Source organism: Amblyomma maculatum, chromosome 1 (assembly GCF_055883805.1).
Source record: "Amblyomma maculatum isolate TAMU_Amacu chromosome 1, ASM5588380v1, whole genome shotgun sequence".
Taxonomy (NCBI): Eukaryota; Metazoa; Arthropoda; class Arachnida; order Ixodida; family Ixodidae; genus Amblyomma; species Amblyomma maculatum.
In genome coordinates this window covers 183874795-183891949 of record NC_139344.1, presented here as the reverse complement: position 1 = coordinate 183891949, position 17155 = coordinate 183874795, and the positions used below count along the sequence as shown (strand labels likewise).

The 17155-nt window shown below is 45.4% G+C and overlaps 1 protein-coding gene across 1 annotated transcript in view; it reads right to left on the bottom strand.

Annotated features, from left to right (window-relative positions):
• Positions 1–16034: 16034 nt before the first annotated feature.
• KLHL18 (Kelch like family member 18) overlaps positions 16035–17155 on the bottom strand; it is a 38977-nt gene continuing 37856 nt past the window's right edge. Inside the window, exon 10 of the mRNA XM_084589775.1 lies at positions 16035–16792. Coding sequence (XP_084445901.1) covers positions 16412–16792 — 381 coding nt within the window. The 3' untranslated portion in view covers positions 16035–16411. The remainder of the gene's footprint in view (positions 16793–17155) is intronic.

The following is a 17155-nucleotide window of genomic DNA, read 5'->3' as shown; positions in this document are numbered from 1 at the left end:
GCAAACATGGGGACAGGCGGAGAGCCTGGCGGTAACGGGAACCTGCCTATCTGGGAGTCTTTTGCTAGTCTTTGGAGGAGAGGTTCGATTGCAAGCACATATAAAGCAGGTGATAGGGGACATCCCTGTCGAACTCCACGGCCTACATCGAAAGCCTGCGAAACCATACCTTAAATTGTTACCGCAGAGGTGGGCCTTGAGTACAAGACTCTCACCACCCTCTGAAAATCAGAGTGGAGGCCAGCCTCCTCTAACACTCTGAACAAGTAGGCGGAGGTTTAATACCTCAAGGGAGAGTGCATTGGCTGTTTGCAGCAGGAGCTCGCCATTGAAATCCTGGCAGCTGTCTAGCGGCTGGTTGTGTCCATTGAAGTCCCCTGTCACCAGCACTTCCTTGGAGCCCGCCCAGCGTCTCACCTCGGTCGCGACACATTGTATGACACTGGCATTGCCTTCGTGGTAGCTGCCTGTCACTGTCAGATAGACGACGCCCACAACAAGTGGCACACCCATGAGGACTCCGCTGATCCATAGATGCTCACTACACTCACAGGGTATTTCTTTCCATGATGTGCCTTGCCGACATAGGAAGCCGATTCCGCCACCTTTGCGGCCTTCTCCGCTGCGGTTGCGCCCTATCCAGTGCCAGTGAGGATGGATTGGTGGTGTCTCTAGATCGCGTAGGTGCGTCTCAGCAACCGCGAACAATGATGCATTCTCTGCATCTAGGTTCCTGTATAGCTCCTCCCGCTTGCGCTGCTGTCTCGCGCCGTGCATATTCAGGAACCCTACATTCACCTCAGTTTTCTTCCGACCATGTTGGCTGCGGCGGTGGAACCGAGGGTGCATTCCTTCGTACTGGCCTTTAGGGCGTTGTCCGGCCCGGATGTGTCGGTTATGGCTGGCTTTCTGTGGTGCTGCAACCGTGGCACCTCATGCGCTGCCTGCCCATCCTCCTTTGTCCGCACTGGGGCCACTGGTGAGCCAGGTGCTGTCGCGGGACATGAATGGCCCTTGACACGGGGCCACTTCTGCTGGTGCCGTCGGTGAGTCCGGCGTGTCCAGGGTTTCTCTTCACAGCCGGCAGGTGCCTCATCCCGGGATGCGAGTGATTGGCCTCCACTTTCATCACTGTTCACTCCCCGTCCTCGCAGACCGATGGTGCTGAGGGGGCTGTGCTGAATGTCGGCCTTCTTCACCACTCGGGTTGGGCAGTCATGACCAATCAGTATGTTGGCCGGGCCTTGGCCAATGCCTTCTGCCCAGACTACGGTCGCCATCTTGGAAGTAGTTCAGATTCTGCCACCAGGCTACGCCACTAATCCATGACTGAGGAACTGAGTACCCAGCCACCCAGCCCTCTCGACTTGCGCTGCCTGAATGCTTTTCTTGTGTTGCTGCGCGGACTGTCAAAGGTTTTTGCGGCTCCACAGCAGTGTCCAGGCAGAGAAGGGGAGGGATTTTGTCTCCGTCCTGCGCAGCATGGGCTGCCCCATTGAACTCCCCTCTTCACCCCACCGCACCACTACTTCGAACAATACGCGCCCCGACAATGGGACAAGAGCCTTCCCTGTCTTGCCTATACTTCGTCCCACAAGATGTTTGCAGCACAGCGAAAGGCAGAGGCACCCCAGCCGGTCCAACCAGGATCACGCGTACAATACTCAATTGTGCTCCTAAGCGCCTCTCGCCCCCCCCCCCCCCTCCCCCTCAAATGGGCGGGGGTGACAGTAGGAGCACAATTCTGTATTATAGTGCGCACAGGCGAGAGGCACTTAGGAGCACAATTGAAAGGGCTCCTCTGCCTTTCGCAGTGCTGCAGATATCTCGCGGCGAGGAGGAAAATAGCCTCGAACCGGAACGCGCTGCGCGGCTCCTCCTGTCTGGTATGTGGGGACGCGGGGGATAGCAGCGGGGGCGGCAGGGCATTCTACACGTTGCAGTCTTTTGCACACAGAGTGTCTTGAATAGCCGCAAAGTATCTAAGCCGATTAGCTGATGTGAGCGATGTGCTTTCTTTCCCTGTTCTTTCTTCTTTTGCCCCTTTCTGTCCTTCATTTCCCTAATCGTTTCATTTCCGCCGGCCGCAGTTTAGCTGCTAAGAGCTGCGGCAGTTAACGCAATATTTTTTTTTACTCAGTTGTTTGCATTAACAAAAAAATAACAACCAAAGGAGATGATTAACAGACGATAAAAGATTAACAGCGGTGGCATGCGCGTGTGTTGCTCTACGTTGTTCCACTTGCAACTCACTCAATTGGGCGAAGACGAGCAGCTTCTGAATTTCAAGCCCCAACCGAAAATGTTTCGCTTTGGCAGCCTTTCGTGCGAGTTCCGAACACTGTGTTTGTTGAGTAGGGACCGGAAAAACTGAATACCCGTGCAACAACGGCAGACTTTGGGCAACAAGCGGATGATATTCTTTGCGGCGAATATTTACGAGATGCCGTAAGAGGAACTATTTCGATTCAGTCACCTGAGGTTATTGCATGTATGAAAGAACCTGTCGCACTTGAAGACAACGAAATACTAATAAATTGGTTGTCAACTTATTTAGTGAAACAGCGTTAAAATAACTTTTTTGAAAACACGCATCTCGTAAGATTTTGCTGCCGATAATAAATGGGAATATGATCATAGGAATAGCAGCGATTGCTTGCAGTAAGCAAACCTTGCGACGAAAAATGGACTATATAATTGTTGACAAATGCAACTTTCGATGAGGTCATTATGGGACATAATTTAAGGTCCCTATTCCATCTCATTTGCCCATTTTATATTGCATTTTAATGTCAGCATTGCGGCAGCGTCAGACAAACGCAACTAACGCCCAGTCAGAGAAATTGCAGGATAGCAGCTTCCGCTGTTAAGACATCGCCACTCCCAGCACGTACCGGCAAACAGGTGGTTGAGTCATGTAGGCAATGCTGAAATCCGGTTGCCTGGTAGTAGACGCTTGAACACCCTGCCTGATTGTCACCCAAAAAAAGTAGCCAGGGTAGAGTAAATGGATCCGAAATGGATAATGGATACTTAAGAATAGAACCCCAGTGGAGGTGGGGGAACTTCCGCAGTAGCCGCTCAAGCAGTAAAGAGAATATGAATGATCGGTTGACCCAACAAATCTAGCGCGATTAGCATTGTTCCTAAACGTGACATGAAACGGCTACATTCGCTTTTTTCTTTCCTCAAATTGTTACGGTGAGCCGTCTCTAGAAATCATTTAAGAATAAAAAGTAGATCAAAAGCTGCCATCACTGCCAGTGGTGCGCCGCCGCCTCTCTGTGCCACATAAAAGTTACACACTAATTGTAATCAGGATAGTAGCCTTCAGCCGACCTGATTAGGAGCATAATGTTATGTCATTTCTAACCGAATGGCTCCGCTGCTACTGAAAACTTTTTTTTCTTTCAGCTAGGTACTTTCAGAAAGCAAAAATTTTCACGCGAAAACTCAAAAATGCCGATTTCCGCTACTTGTCGCCTGTTCCGCGGATGGGACCCCACATACCAGCATGGCGGCTGTTCACAACTCGGCCGCTAGATGGCGCCACATACACAAAATGGCAGCGCCCATGATAAAACGGTCTATAGTTTCCGCTGTAGAGCCACGAACCCGATTGCTCCTACCCGCCGAGCGTGAGGGGGTTGGACTGGACTGCAGTAGGCTAGCTTGACTGAATACAAAACAGGGTGTCAACATGATTGCACAGTGCAATCTTAGTACGAGTGAAAAGGAAAAGCGAATGGCATTATTTCTGCAGACTTCGTCAATGAACCTTAGTTGAATTCGGCGCCTGTCTTGTGTTCTTTTGATCCTCGTCTTTTGGGCTGTGCAATCGAGTGATCATTAGCGAGCTTTAGAATACGGCGACCCTATCTGTAAGTGGGACAGAGTAATAGCGGTGTGTGCGCACTATAATAGAGAATTGTGTTCCTACTGTCACCCCCGCTATTACCCTGCCCCCTAAGCGGTAGGGGTACCATATTATAAACCTCCCTATTGTTGATGCCATAGATATAGTAGGGATCGAAACACTCCTTGACTGGAGTGGAAGCTGTCAGCTCTTGCGGTCAACAGAAATTTGCTTCATCAAACGTGATTACAAATATGATAATGTAGCTATAATTATCTGAACTTCAGTCAACAGTCGCCCTTGTTTATTTTTTGTTCGTGCTTGTCCAATCTTGGAAACTAGAGCTGGTAAGTTACAATGTGCAAATAAGTGAATGATTGCCGTTTTTTTTTCCTTTTGAGATGAATCGATATTTCGAGATAGATGTGAAATCCACCAAGAGGCTATGTATCGCTCAGGAGGCCGGCATGTATTCATGTTCTCTTCGGCACTGAGGAGGCGCATTCACGCTAAACTATGTGGGAAATGGGGGAAGGGGAGAGGGGGTTGTAAAGGAAGGTTGCCAGAAAAAGGATCCTAACGGGGACAGTTTTGTAGGCGCTTATGGCGGCCACTTCCCCACTCCCAATTGGATGCCTCACAGTCTTCAATTTATTTATTCGCTCGCGTGTACGTTCGCGCGCGCGCGTGTGTGTGTGTGTGTGTGTGTGTGTGTGTGTGTGTGTGTGTGTGTGTGTGTGTGTGTGTGTGTGTGTGTGTGTGTGTGTGTGTGTGTGTGTGTGTGTGTGTGTGTGTGTGTGTGTGTGCGTGCGTGCGTGCGTGCGTGCGCGCAATTAAAGGAACACAGTATTTTCAGGCAATCAGAATAAAATTTTAACAATCAATCTCCTAGAAACATTTTTCTCCTGCAGAATTTCACTCGACACTGAAACCTGATGTGAAAAGTAGCATGCTATGGAAGACGCTGACCTGTCCTGCTGCAGCTTCCCGTGATGATGCATGCGCTTTCTGAACCAATATATTGGGTGGACTACTGTTCATTACTAGCTTCGAGCCAGACTTTATTGTACTCATTTCACAGGGCACACGTATGCAACAAGTATACACTTTAGTGTTGAGCTCGCCTTTCGGCTTCATGTGTTGGTAGTAAATAATTTCGTGATGTGGCACTTGTACATTCACACATTTGCAACATAATAATCAGAGCCCAATTTTTACTCCATGCAAGAGCGCCCATGCTTACCAAATGTTTTCCTGCAAATGCGAAACTATTAGACGCATCGATCAGATCGCGTTCTGTCAGATTTGGCATGTGCTATAATTTGTGAATTTTTCCATATCAATGCAGTACAGTGGTTTTGATTCATGTGGTCAAACGGAAGCACGTTCTTTGTATGCTTCGAAATTCTCACACGCTTCTATGTCACTTTTGCTAACATGATCCGACACCTTTCACAGCACAGGAAGTCGAGTTGCTTCAAAACAAGGTTCAAATATAAAGTCAACAAATTGGGCGTTGAGACGGCGGGTGAGTGGACGCCTGGGTGACACGGTACCTACCTTACTCGAGATAAGGGCCCCATTCTTTTGGAAACGCTCTGCCTGCCGACGGGCTTTTAGAGCGTTAGCTCTGTTGCTCATTTGCGCGAGTGGCGCGTTTTTATAAGAATCGTAAAGAGTGTCATCACCATAGCAACATCGCCGTCTTCGTTGTGCCCGGGCAAACTAGACCGAACGCTCCACGCCCCGGCCGCAGCGGCAAAGCGCGGTAGCGTGCGATGCTAGGCAGGTATAGCATTATAGCAAAAATGAACGCCGAACTAGACTCCCTGCCGAATGCATCAACGGTTTACTGTAGACGCCGTAATGCTTCGGACAATCCGCGGTATATCCCCCTTCAAGAAGCGGAATTAGCTAGGAGAGGACGGGACATCATGCATGTATAAAAAAATAAAATAAGCGCAAATAAAAGCATCAAACGGGAAACCAATTCAGTGTTTTCTCTCATAATATATATATATATATATATATATATATATATATATATATATATATATATATATATATATATATATATATATATATATATATATATATATATATATATATATATAGGGCCACTGATCAAGTCAAAGTATTTGAAGAAGATATAAACGAATGCTTTTTGTCTGGTTTCTCCATTGTGAACAACGAAGCTGTAGGGCTTCGAAAAGTTAGTACGTTTTCATGAAACTTTGACTGGTCAGTGACCCTGTATATTTTTTTATGCCACCACCTGATCAGACTGCATTTCGTCGAACTCTTGATTACAGTGGTTTCTCTCATTTGAGCTAAAGCTCGACATCGGTTCAGCAGCGTTGAGCCTCATCGTTTTTTTTTTTTTTTTAATTTTTAGTGAAGGGAATGACGGAAATGCAGTGGCAAAACCCGATTCAACATCACATTTTTGTATTGGAGACGCTTCACATGGCTGTTTCCTACTTGCCCATTCACCGAAAAAATCCCCGGCAGCTACTGCGGCACGTTACCTTTACTATCATCACCGGAACACAACATTCGGAAAAACAAAAAAAAAACATTACTGAAACGCTGATTATTTTCGGCCGCCCACTATATCATTTTTTCTCTTTCTCCTTTTCATTGGAGCCTGCACCAGTAGGAAGGTTGAAGAGGCATGCTTGTGCATGTTCAGGTTTTCAAGTTGTACTTGGCATACTGTCGAAACATTTTATCTGTACCAGTAAAGTGGCAGAGGGTACAAGTATTCGTGCAATTTCTCCCAGGTAGACGCTCTTTGAAATTATATTAATTTATGCAGTGTTATATAGTTCCGTGCCCTACTATTCATTTTATCGTAGACAGAGGAAGATATTTTTTCTTCTTGCCACTGAAAAAAAAAAAAGAGCCTAAATTCCACACCCACACAATATATGCTAACACCCCGAACATCTGAAGATAGATTTGTGGTGGAGCTAAGACGAGGAATAACCAGCTCCGACAGTGTTCGGGTTCGAACTGTTTTTTTTTTTTCGCTGCTTGCACTGACACTTTTAGTGCCAAATTCTTCTTTGTCCAGCGCCGTGCCGTTGTTTGTGACAAAAGCGCGGCGCGCTACAAGCAACTACGACCCTGCCAACCATTTTTTTTCCTCCCTCGGCTGCGGCGGCAAAGTCAAATTTATTCACACTTTTGTAACATTTTTTTTCCTGTCCTGCCTAAGATATGGAAAATAAACAAATAGCAATGCAGTTGGGCTGATACCAGTAAATAAACTACACTTTAGCAGCCGATGCATTGTTTATCATGCGTGCAGAGCGAAGCAGAATTTTAGTATTTCTTTTACCGTTTCTATCTTTGTTTTGAACTCATAAAATCTTCATATCATGCAATAAATTTGTGCGGCACGTAACCTCTTATCCTTATTTGATAATTTCCATAGCATCAAGTTTTATTTTTCCTTTGAGGGTTTGGATGATACCGACCCTCTAACGCGCAAGATTTCATTGCCTCACTTTCAATGTAAGACTGACTCGATAATTAGAATGCAGAGATTTCGCGTTGTCTGGATTTATCTCTAGCTGCTAGGTTGAAATTATGACAGCACTGTTCTTTGAATTGCTCATTCCGCTTAGTCGTTTCTGGGGAAGGAAAGAGGTCTCCTTTGGTCGTCGGTTTCCCCATGTTAGCGGTTATTCGCTTCTCATGCGAGGCAGCCCCATGAGCAGAAAGATGCCTGCTTTTGCCAAACACAAGCATATATCATGTGTGTTACTAAAAAAGCTAGAAACGATAACGAAAGCCACTACTTGTACTGGACAAGAAGCACATTTCGTTCGCCGGGGTACAGTGTTGATTGTAGCCGGGGCGCACCTCAGCTGCACGCGCGAGATCTTTAGCTGGCAACGTTTCGGCACACAAACAGTGTGACACACTTAATTCGAGGCGATAAATAAATCTCAAAGCAAGCTAGTGTACATTTGTGAAGGGACCATTTCCAGGTAGCGCTACTGCGCATGCGCGAAGCACCTGCACCTCAGTTCGACCCGACCACTTGACCCGACTCGCCAGTGTTTACCTCTCTCGCCCGATGGAAAGGAAAGGGCAGAGTGAAAACGTTGTAGAAGCACGATACCCTCTCGTAAATACCCCTCGATTCAGAGTGTTTGTGGCGCCATCCTCGTAATTTTTCTGAACTGCGACATTTTACTGCACATGAAATGTCATAGATAGCGCTACCTACTAAATTTATCATACGTGGCTCTGCTATTCCACTATTATTTGCTCTTTGTACACTTTGTAGTTGATAATTGTTACCGGTTTAATAAAGGAACGAAAACCCGAACCTTTAAGTTATATTCGCCAGAAACAAACAAGCCATGGAGCATTTCAATCATGCTTAAAATATTTCATGAAGCGCTCGCGCGCTTCAAGTGAACCATGAAAAAGTTAGCTGAAATCATCCTGACAGTGCACGTTCCTCGGGAGTCGTAGAACAAAACCGATGCTTATCCTCTGACAGCGAGGTGTAATGTGAAGTTTTTCCACGCGAAATTTCAGCACACATAAAAGCTTATTACTTGAACAGTTTAGCATTTACTTTTAGCCATTTTACAAAAAACGCTAAGTTTGATCACAAATGACTTTTACACTAAATGAAGCAGACAGATGATATTTTCAGGAAAAAGCGAACTATGTACGACCTCCAACTGCGAAAAAAATCTCCGCAGCAGAATGCATATCTTGAAAGTTATTGTTTGTATAATTACCGATTTTATACACTTTTCACAGGCGTGTGGCTCATAACTATGCGATACACAGTAATAAAAATGCTTAACTTTGTTCATTAACATCTAATCTCAAAACATCTCGAACGTTTTTTTTTTCTAGGTGGAAAAGATATTGCACAATTTTGCTTTTCCCGAGACAAGTAGAGCTGAAAAGCTGTTTCTTACCTTTGTGTTTTCCTTTACAGCTTAAACATCGTTGCAGCTATTTATAAATAAAATGCACCATTACAAAGGAGAGGAAATAAACTTTACAAATATATTAAAGTCATATTTATAAACTAAACGAGTGAGGCGCAGTAGGCGTATGAATATCACCAACAATGTCGTCTCTTCACCGCTGGAGTGGGACCGCCACCTTAAAGGGCAACTCCGGTGGTTTTTCATAATTTTGTGTTTTTAGTTGAATTACATTCCTCGGCATGTCCTGACTACAACACACAAAGCAGTTTTCGAAATTCCGATTAGAAGTATTTTTAAAAAAGAAAAACAGCAAACCGAAACCAAAACTGCTTTCGCGGCCAGAAACGACGTCCTAGGTGACGAAATGGTGACGTCACACTCAGTATTAGAAAAGCACTCGTATGTGCGTTGGATGGTGAAAATAAAGTATGAAAATCATGACACACTGCATAAAATGTCTTAGGTACTTCAATATAAGGCTCACAATTTCATAATCACTCGTGAAGTGAGACTCACTGTTGCCAGCAGAAATACTTTCAACTTAAGCCATGAAAACAGCATATTTTAAAGCCGTGTTGCGCGTGACCAGATCGTACGGCGCCCAAATTTTATAGAATGCGTCCAGACGGAGAGGAGAACCTATAGTAAAATTTTTACTAGAATATTAGAATGTCAAAAAATCTCCGGAGTTGCCCTTTAAAGGCCCACTGTCCACCCTCCGGTCGAAAATATTTTCTTCCCCGGTGACTGTGAGACTTCGCCCCTAGAACGCAAGGCCGCAAAATGTTTTTGAAAAGAGTAACTAATAACGCAGTTACAGCCACCGCAATCACCTGATTCTGTCATGCCTCTCTCCTTCCGTTCCCTCGCAAAGGTTTTTCACTCTCCTGCTCGAGGTCGTCTAGCCTCCGCAATAAAAATTCCCCTTCCCCCTCCGCGTTTGGCGGGAGGTGGGGCCTTTGCGAGGGAACGGAAGGAGAGAGGCATGACAGAATCGGGTGATTGCGGTGGCTGTAACTGCGTTATTAGTTAAATAGTTTTCAAAAACATTTTGCGGCCTTGCGTTCTAGGGGTGAAGTCTCACAGTCACCGGGGAAGAAAATATTTTCGACCGGAGGGTGGACAGTGCCTTTAAGTATGCTAGGTCGTCCTGTCGTAAGTGCGACCAATGATCCTTCTGTTGCCTTGAGCGTTTCCACCAGCCTTGGCTCGTATTGCTTTCGGGCATGGCTGGTGGAAACGCTCAAGGCAACAGAAGGATCATTGGTCGCACTTAGGACAGGACGACCTAGCATACTTAATCGAGGTCTCTGTGCAGAAAGATATAGTGTTAGCTATACTGCGTTTCATACATCAGGTGCAACGCAGCGAAAGCTACGCAAGTAGTCCGCAAGAAAAAAAAACAGGAGGCGTATCACTACGCGCTCGTTCTGTAGGCGAGTGGTTCCTGCCGAAACGGGCTCTATTCCGAGCATACACTTTTGCAATAACATGCTTCGCATGCTTAGACATCTTCAAAGAGCGGATCTTATAGAAAAAAATGCGCACCAAAGAGCCATTTTCTCAAAAAGAGATGCGCAGCGCGGAGGGCACAGCCAGCGCCATCTGGTGGCACAGCTGGCAAGGTTGCGGGGCAGCAAAACGCGGCACGAACAAAAACGACATAAAAAACATGCAAATTAGCCGAATCCGACCTTTTCTCCCTAAAAAAAGGTGATTTTTATGAAGTTGATGGCAAATGTAAAATGTATTAAGCTTGCAGACAAAGCAACTATTATTTTCTCTCGTCAAGAGCGGGCACTATTTTTTATCGCGGATGCGGAGAGCGCAAACAAGAGCTGTAGCGTTGGTAGTGTTGCACTTGATGTATGAAACGGAGTATAGTCCCTTTGCATTGGCACAGCCAGCGCCATCTAGTGGCACAGCTGGCAAGGTTGCGGGGCAGCGAAAACGCAACACGAACAAAAACGACATAAAAACATACAAGTTCACCGAATCCGATCCTTTCTCCCTAAATAAGGTGCTCTTTATGAAGTTGACGGCAAATGTGAGGTCTATTAAGCTTGCAGACAAAATAACTATTATTTGCTCTCGTCAAGAGCAGGCACTATTTTTCATCGCGGATGCGGAGAGCGCGAATAGTTGTAGCTTTGGCAGTGTTGCACTTGATGTATGAAACGGAGTATAAGTACCTGCAAAGGTCGGGTTGACAGAAAAAAAAGGGCCACATAATGGGCTTTTGCCGCACAAGGCGGACTTATTGCTGTCCGATGGCGGAACTGATCGATCACTGCCACATCAGAGCAACTATTTGCATGAGACCTATGGCCCCTTTCCCAAACATTTCACCCCAAAGAGCCGAGCACCAGGCCGAGGGAAAGCTTGTACCCATTGAAAAGCCGATGGGTACCCGGCGGCACCAGGGATCAAACCCGGTACCTCCCGAACATCCACGAGGCGGATGCTCTACCACAAGGCCACGCTTCGATCAAAAAAAAAAAAGAAAAAAAAAGGGCCACATAATGGGCTTTTGCCGCACAAGGCGGACTTATTGCTGTCCGACGGCGGAATTGATCACTGCCACATCAGAGCAACTATTTGAGACCTATGACCCCTTTCCCAAACATTTCACCCCAAAGAGCCAAGCACCAGGCCGTGGGAAAGCTTGTACCCATTGAAAAGCCGGTGGGTACCCGGCGGCACCAGGGATCGAACTCCCGTCTTAAAGTAGCAATAATCGTTTGCATAGTTGTGCCATATGTAACCATATTATATATTGGTATTGTTCCCCTTATTACGCTACAGTCAGAGTTACGGTACGCTTGTAGATTTTTGTTGCGCACAACATAGTTATGCCAATTAAATACAGGCAGTAATAATTGTGATGACCTGTATTGTATATTTTAACGAGGGTCGGGAAGTCGCATATGTTTCACGTAGCCACTGATCGTGAAAGAAATTAAAATAAAACTATACCTACTGCAGCCAACTGATTTACTTAAAAATTGGTTTCTTAAAATTAAATATCTCTTAAGAGGAGAATGGCGAAAGCCTACCCTTTCTATTCTATAATTTGCCTCCCATTGTTAGCCTCTTGTCGGCATTCGTTGCAGTGCTACATATAAATGGTTTACAGGAAAGAAAAGGCGCAGTATCTATCACACTTTCTCAGGCAAGTATGAATTTGGACAGTACACTATCGCTCCTGTCGCGTGGTGTTCCTTGGTGCACGTTGAAGTGTGGGATTGCCGATGGCAGGAACGCTAGACAAGATGGGACTTCTTTTATCGGCATTTGTTGCAGTGCTACATAATGATTATATTTGGCTTACAGGAAAAGAAAGGCGCAGTATCTGTCATCTTTATCTAATGGTATCTTCGGCTAACGGCACTCGTGGAGCACTGTTGTAGTTCCTGACAAACACCGCCAAAATCGCAACATTTCGCACCATGCGCCCGCGTCTCTTGTTAGCACTAGCTCTACACACCATTTGAAGGAACGTAGAATGGCCTCCGAGACAGATAATTAAGAGTCTCGGAGGCTATTTGGGTGTGAACAGAAAACTCCGATTGCCGTCAGCCGAAGCTACCATTAGTGTGCGTTTGGATGGTACACCATCGCTCCTGTTGCGTGGCTTTCCTTGGCGCGCGTTAAAGTGTGGCATTGCAGATGGTAGGGACGCATCCCACCTCGGCCAATCAGAACGCCGCAAAAGCGGTACACACTTTGTTCATGACAACATGAGCCATTAAAAGCTTTTGCCTTAAAATAGTAGGAAGCAAGGACCCATTCGATTTTATGCACCTTGATTGATGTCCAGGCGGAAAAAAGCAAGAGAAAGCTTATAAGACGCTTGCTCAAGCGCATTTTTTTTTTTTTTGGCATGGAAGCGCCTTTAACACCGCCTTCAATCTGCAAATTTTTATTTCTTGTTAATGTTGTGTTTTGGGGAAAGGAAGGTGCATCTGTCTCAGTTCTCGGTGGAAGCCTACACTGAAAATCAGCAGCATATGCAGTCGTAGGTACGTATATATGTCCTCAGGATTATAATTCATATCTCAGACTAGCCTTCAACTTGTCTAGCAAATGGAAGTGGGAAGCAAAATGGTACCTGAACACTGCCCACCCCCAACCCCCCCCCTCCAAAAAAAGATTGCAGCACAGTTTTCGTATGTTAAATTATCGAATCTATGTAACTCAGTTTGCGAGGCTATTTTTCTATTCTTTGCTTCCCGCTGATTTTCGCGTTAAAACCACGGCAACGCCGATGCCGAATTTTCTGTGACACGAGGCCTTTATGTATACCACCGGCGGGCCGGCGCATCTGCTCCAGGAGTCGACGCCACCACCACGTCGCGGCAACTGCCTATAAAGCCTCACCCAGGGGACGCCGCTTTTGCCACTACAAAACCTTCTAGAACACTGTAACTAGGTGCAGTTAATACAATGCTTTATTCAGTATTCACTATGGATGGCCCAGGCATGCATGCATAGCAGAAAGCAACACCTATACTAAGAACGCCTGCCGACCGTGACCTTAGGTCTCAGACTCTATTCTAAAACTACCACGTCTTTGTGTCGCATGTGCACAATCCAAGGGGATGACCTCGAAATATGGCACTGGCTGAAGCTATCACAGAACTGTGTGCTGTCACAAATGCCCCTGCATGTGCTGCGAGACGCACTACACCCTCGCTGTGGCACGTGCCAGCTGGACAGCTCTTTTGCCACATCCTCCGGAGGGATGGGGATTGTTCATGGTGGCTGACTGAATGCTCCCTGTGGCCAACATTTAGACATTCTTACCATTCCAAACAGAGTACTGGATGTACAGTCTTTGCCAAAAGTTTGAAGCCACATTGTGTGGCTTGTAATGCATTCTCAGTGTCCTAAATCTCCTGAAGGTAAGATGTTTTGTCCTAATGTTTCCAATGGGAATGACTTCTATAAATGCGAAAGAAGCGCACTACATGGCTTAGAAGCAGACACCCTGGGCTCTAAACATTTACCAAAGACTGCATATACTTGTTTTTTAGCAGACAACTGCGCATATGCACTGGCCACACGTATACTGGTGCGCACGAGCAGTAGGTATCTAGTAAACCAGTATGAGCGCTCGGTGCTTAGAAAAAGGTGGGCATCTGCAATAATAAATTGTTCCGGCAGAACTGTTACTATTGTGCGTGTGCAATTCGCCATTACGTTTTAATGCCTGTGATCATACGTATACGAGCTCACATTGACAGGTGCTGCCGCGCGCCGCAATGCTGTGACTTGATCTTGCCAGTCACATTAGACTAGATTTTCCGAACTGGTCTAGATGTGTAGCCTTATATAACACAAAATATAGAACCCATTGTTACAAGCGTGTGCTTGCTGTGCTCATTCCATTTCATTGTGTTTTCCCCTACTGGTCTAATTATTATTTAATTAGCAATAACAGACATGCCACACCCAAAAATGATGAGGCATGCCAAGCCTCTAATTAGTGATGTCATCTGAAGGCGAGGCGTGAGAAGATCCAGTGCACAGGACTGTGGGCCTTATAAAATAATGCACCACCTTTGCCATCTTGGTGCTTTCGACAGGTCTTGCTTCCTTTGACTGAGAGTTGTTGACACAGCTGTTCACAGAGTTCGCTAATTTGTTTCTTTGGAGCTACAATGGCATGGATCAGCCTCTTCGTCAAAACTGAAGCTGCAAGGCACTTTTTTTGTGGCTTAAAGTGTACTTTTTCTTTTGAGGCTTTTGCCACTTTCAAGCACATTTAAACAGACCCCATTTTTTCCCCAAAATTTGCATTCCACAGGCAAACACTTTGCAATTAATTTCTTTGCAAAGTGCGATGCTCTTTAGTGCTGAGCAAAGGAGATGTTTGGGCTAGTCGAAAGTTCGTAATGAAAAACAGTGCCAGTGCACACCAAGACACAAGAGGGAAGCACCACAAGTGCTGACTGCAAATGAGAGAGCATTACTGAGTCGACAAAGTGTAGGGAACAACATGCAGAGTGTGCGAAACACACTTCCAAGAAGGGGACAATGTTTATTTGTATAGACATGAATCAATGTTTCATACATTCTGCATGTTGCTCCCAACACTTTACGCAGGGTATTACTCTCTCTCAGTTTGGAAAAAGCAGCAGACTGGACGATTAAGAGAAGTGTTTCTTTTCCATGCTACGCCTCTACCTGCTAGTACATCCCGGCACAAAACGGATTCACACGCCTAACCCTAACACATTCTAAAGATAAATGACAGACACCACCTACTCTCCGAGAGCAATTATGTTCAAAATTTGGCGCTCGAGAACTAACATACCACCACAAGGCAACTTGTGCACTATCCTCATGAATGCACAAACACTCACAGAGAACAAAGGACAGGATAACTGGACAACAAGAAGGTGCCAAATAGTATATGTGTGCAGCTATTGCAGCATCAGTTGTGTTGCTGTATCGCTGCGCGGACAGCTTGGTGCATACTTCGACCACAGAGGCATCACAATGCCTAGGCACAAAGCGCACCATGACTGTGGATGGCAGCTGATGGAATGAAATCAGAAGCAGCTTCATTGTGTAACCTCTCAAAGGCAAAATTTGAGGGATTCTACTGCCTGTGTGAATACCGCTTTACATGCAACACCACTGCATGTGGAGGCACTACACTGTTACTGATTCTGAATCACACTGTGAAGAAATTTTTGGAGTAGTTCTGCACTTCCGACGCGCATACTACTAACACATTCGGTGGAAATGTTAAAGGCGTTGCCGCATGGTTCCCATTTTAAAAGGAAGCAGAAAACGATTGCCCAGTTTTTCACCAAACAAGGGTTCTGTGCTGCGAATGATTTTTAGCAGTTTTTTTAGGGCTATTCAATAATGCAATGTTCCGGGAACTCAGATTTTTTTTTCCCCACTCCTTTGAAGTCTGAATTAACAAGATGGTAACGTAACACAGCTCATCAACTCCACTCATAGGCTACATAATGCTTGAATGCAGGCTTGAAGTCATGTGAAAATTCAGATTTCCTGTTTATAAAACCATGGAATGTGAGAAACTAGCACTGTGCCTGAAAACAGACATGCCGAAATAGTGAGCAAAAAAGATCCACAGGTATTTTTGAGAAATGGCAACTACAGCATGTTTTCTTATCTAATACAAATAAAATTTATTCAACAATGTAAAAATAAGAAAAAAGACTGCATTTCAGAAAAAAAAAAAAAAAAGCTGGACAATGCACACAGTAAATTATGTTAGAAGGATTTTACAGACAACAGCACAGGCCTTACAGGGCTTGGGGGCTCAGTAAATGGCAAGTAGGTTGCATGCTGTTCCTTTTCATTTGGCACAGTGCCTCCACCATTTTACAACCATTAAGACAATTTTGCCATTGACATCAATGGTGAGCCAAAAAATTTCAGATCTTCGAATAAGTGTTTGCATCAAGGCATGGTCAAGCTGCTCAAAGAAAGAAACAACTATGATCACATAGAGCTTTTATCTGTTTAAAGTGCTCCACCACATTAGCACCTTTTTTTGAACCACCGCAGCCTGGCTAACAGGTTATGCCAGCAGTCAGTTGCCACCTTATAAAGGTGGCAGAACTCCCACTCCAACACCACCCTCATGGGCACACATCGAAGCTATGGGTGTCCATTGGTTGGCCTCAGGGTCATAGACTTCAACTGTGCTCAGGTTGGACACACCATCATAACCACCAACAGCAAAAAGCCGGCCACAGTTGGCAACAAGTGAAACTCGACTTCGGGTAACATTCATTGGTGCTACAAACTGCCACTGCTGAGTCACTGGATCAAAAGCTTCTGTAGTCTGCAGGAATGTTGCCCCATCATAGCCTCCGCAAACATAAATCTTCCCTTGTAGCACTGCAACTCCAAGGCGGCACCGATGCGTCAGCATTGAGGGCATGGGACTCCACTGGCCAGTCTGCACATCGTAACGTTCCACCTGGGCAGGCACACGATTAATTAATCATTCAAGCTTCAAAAAATAAAAAGAAACATGAGCCAAGGCCACTCCACATTAAAGAGCAGCCTCAAGTTTTGTGCCACCTCCATGCACTTTCACGGTATCTTCCAATCCTTTGTGTCAAATTTCAAAACTAGGTGGCGCTTTCTTTGAATGCAAATGAAATTTGTACTTGCCTGTTTTGTGCCCCCAACTAAGGCACTATTCGCGTTGCAGTTACCAAAAGGAATCATTTTGAGCATGTTTTTTGTCAATCCACATATAATGAGCGGAGCTGTCACTTCCAGTTGACAATTTCAGCCAATCAATGCACGCATCATAAGTTCTGTGGCAGTATTAATG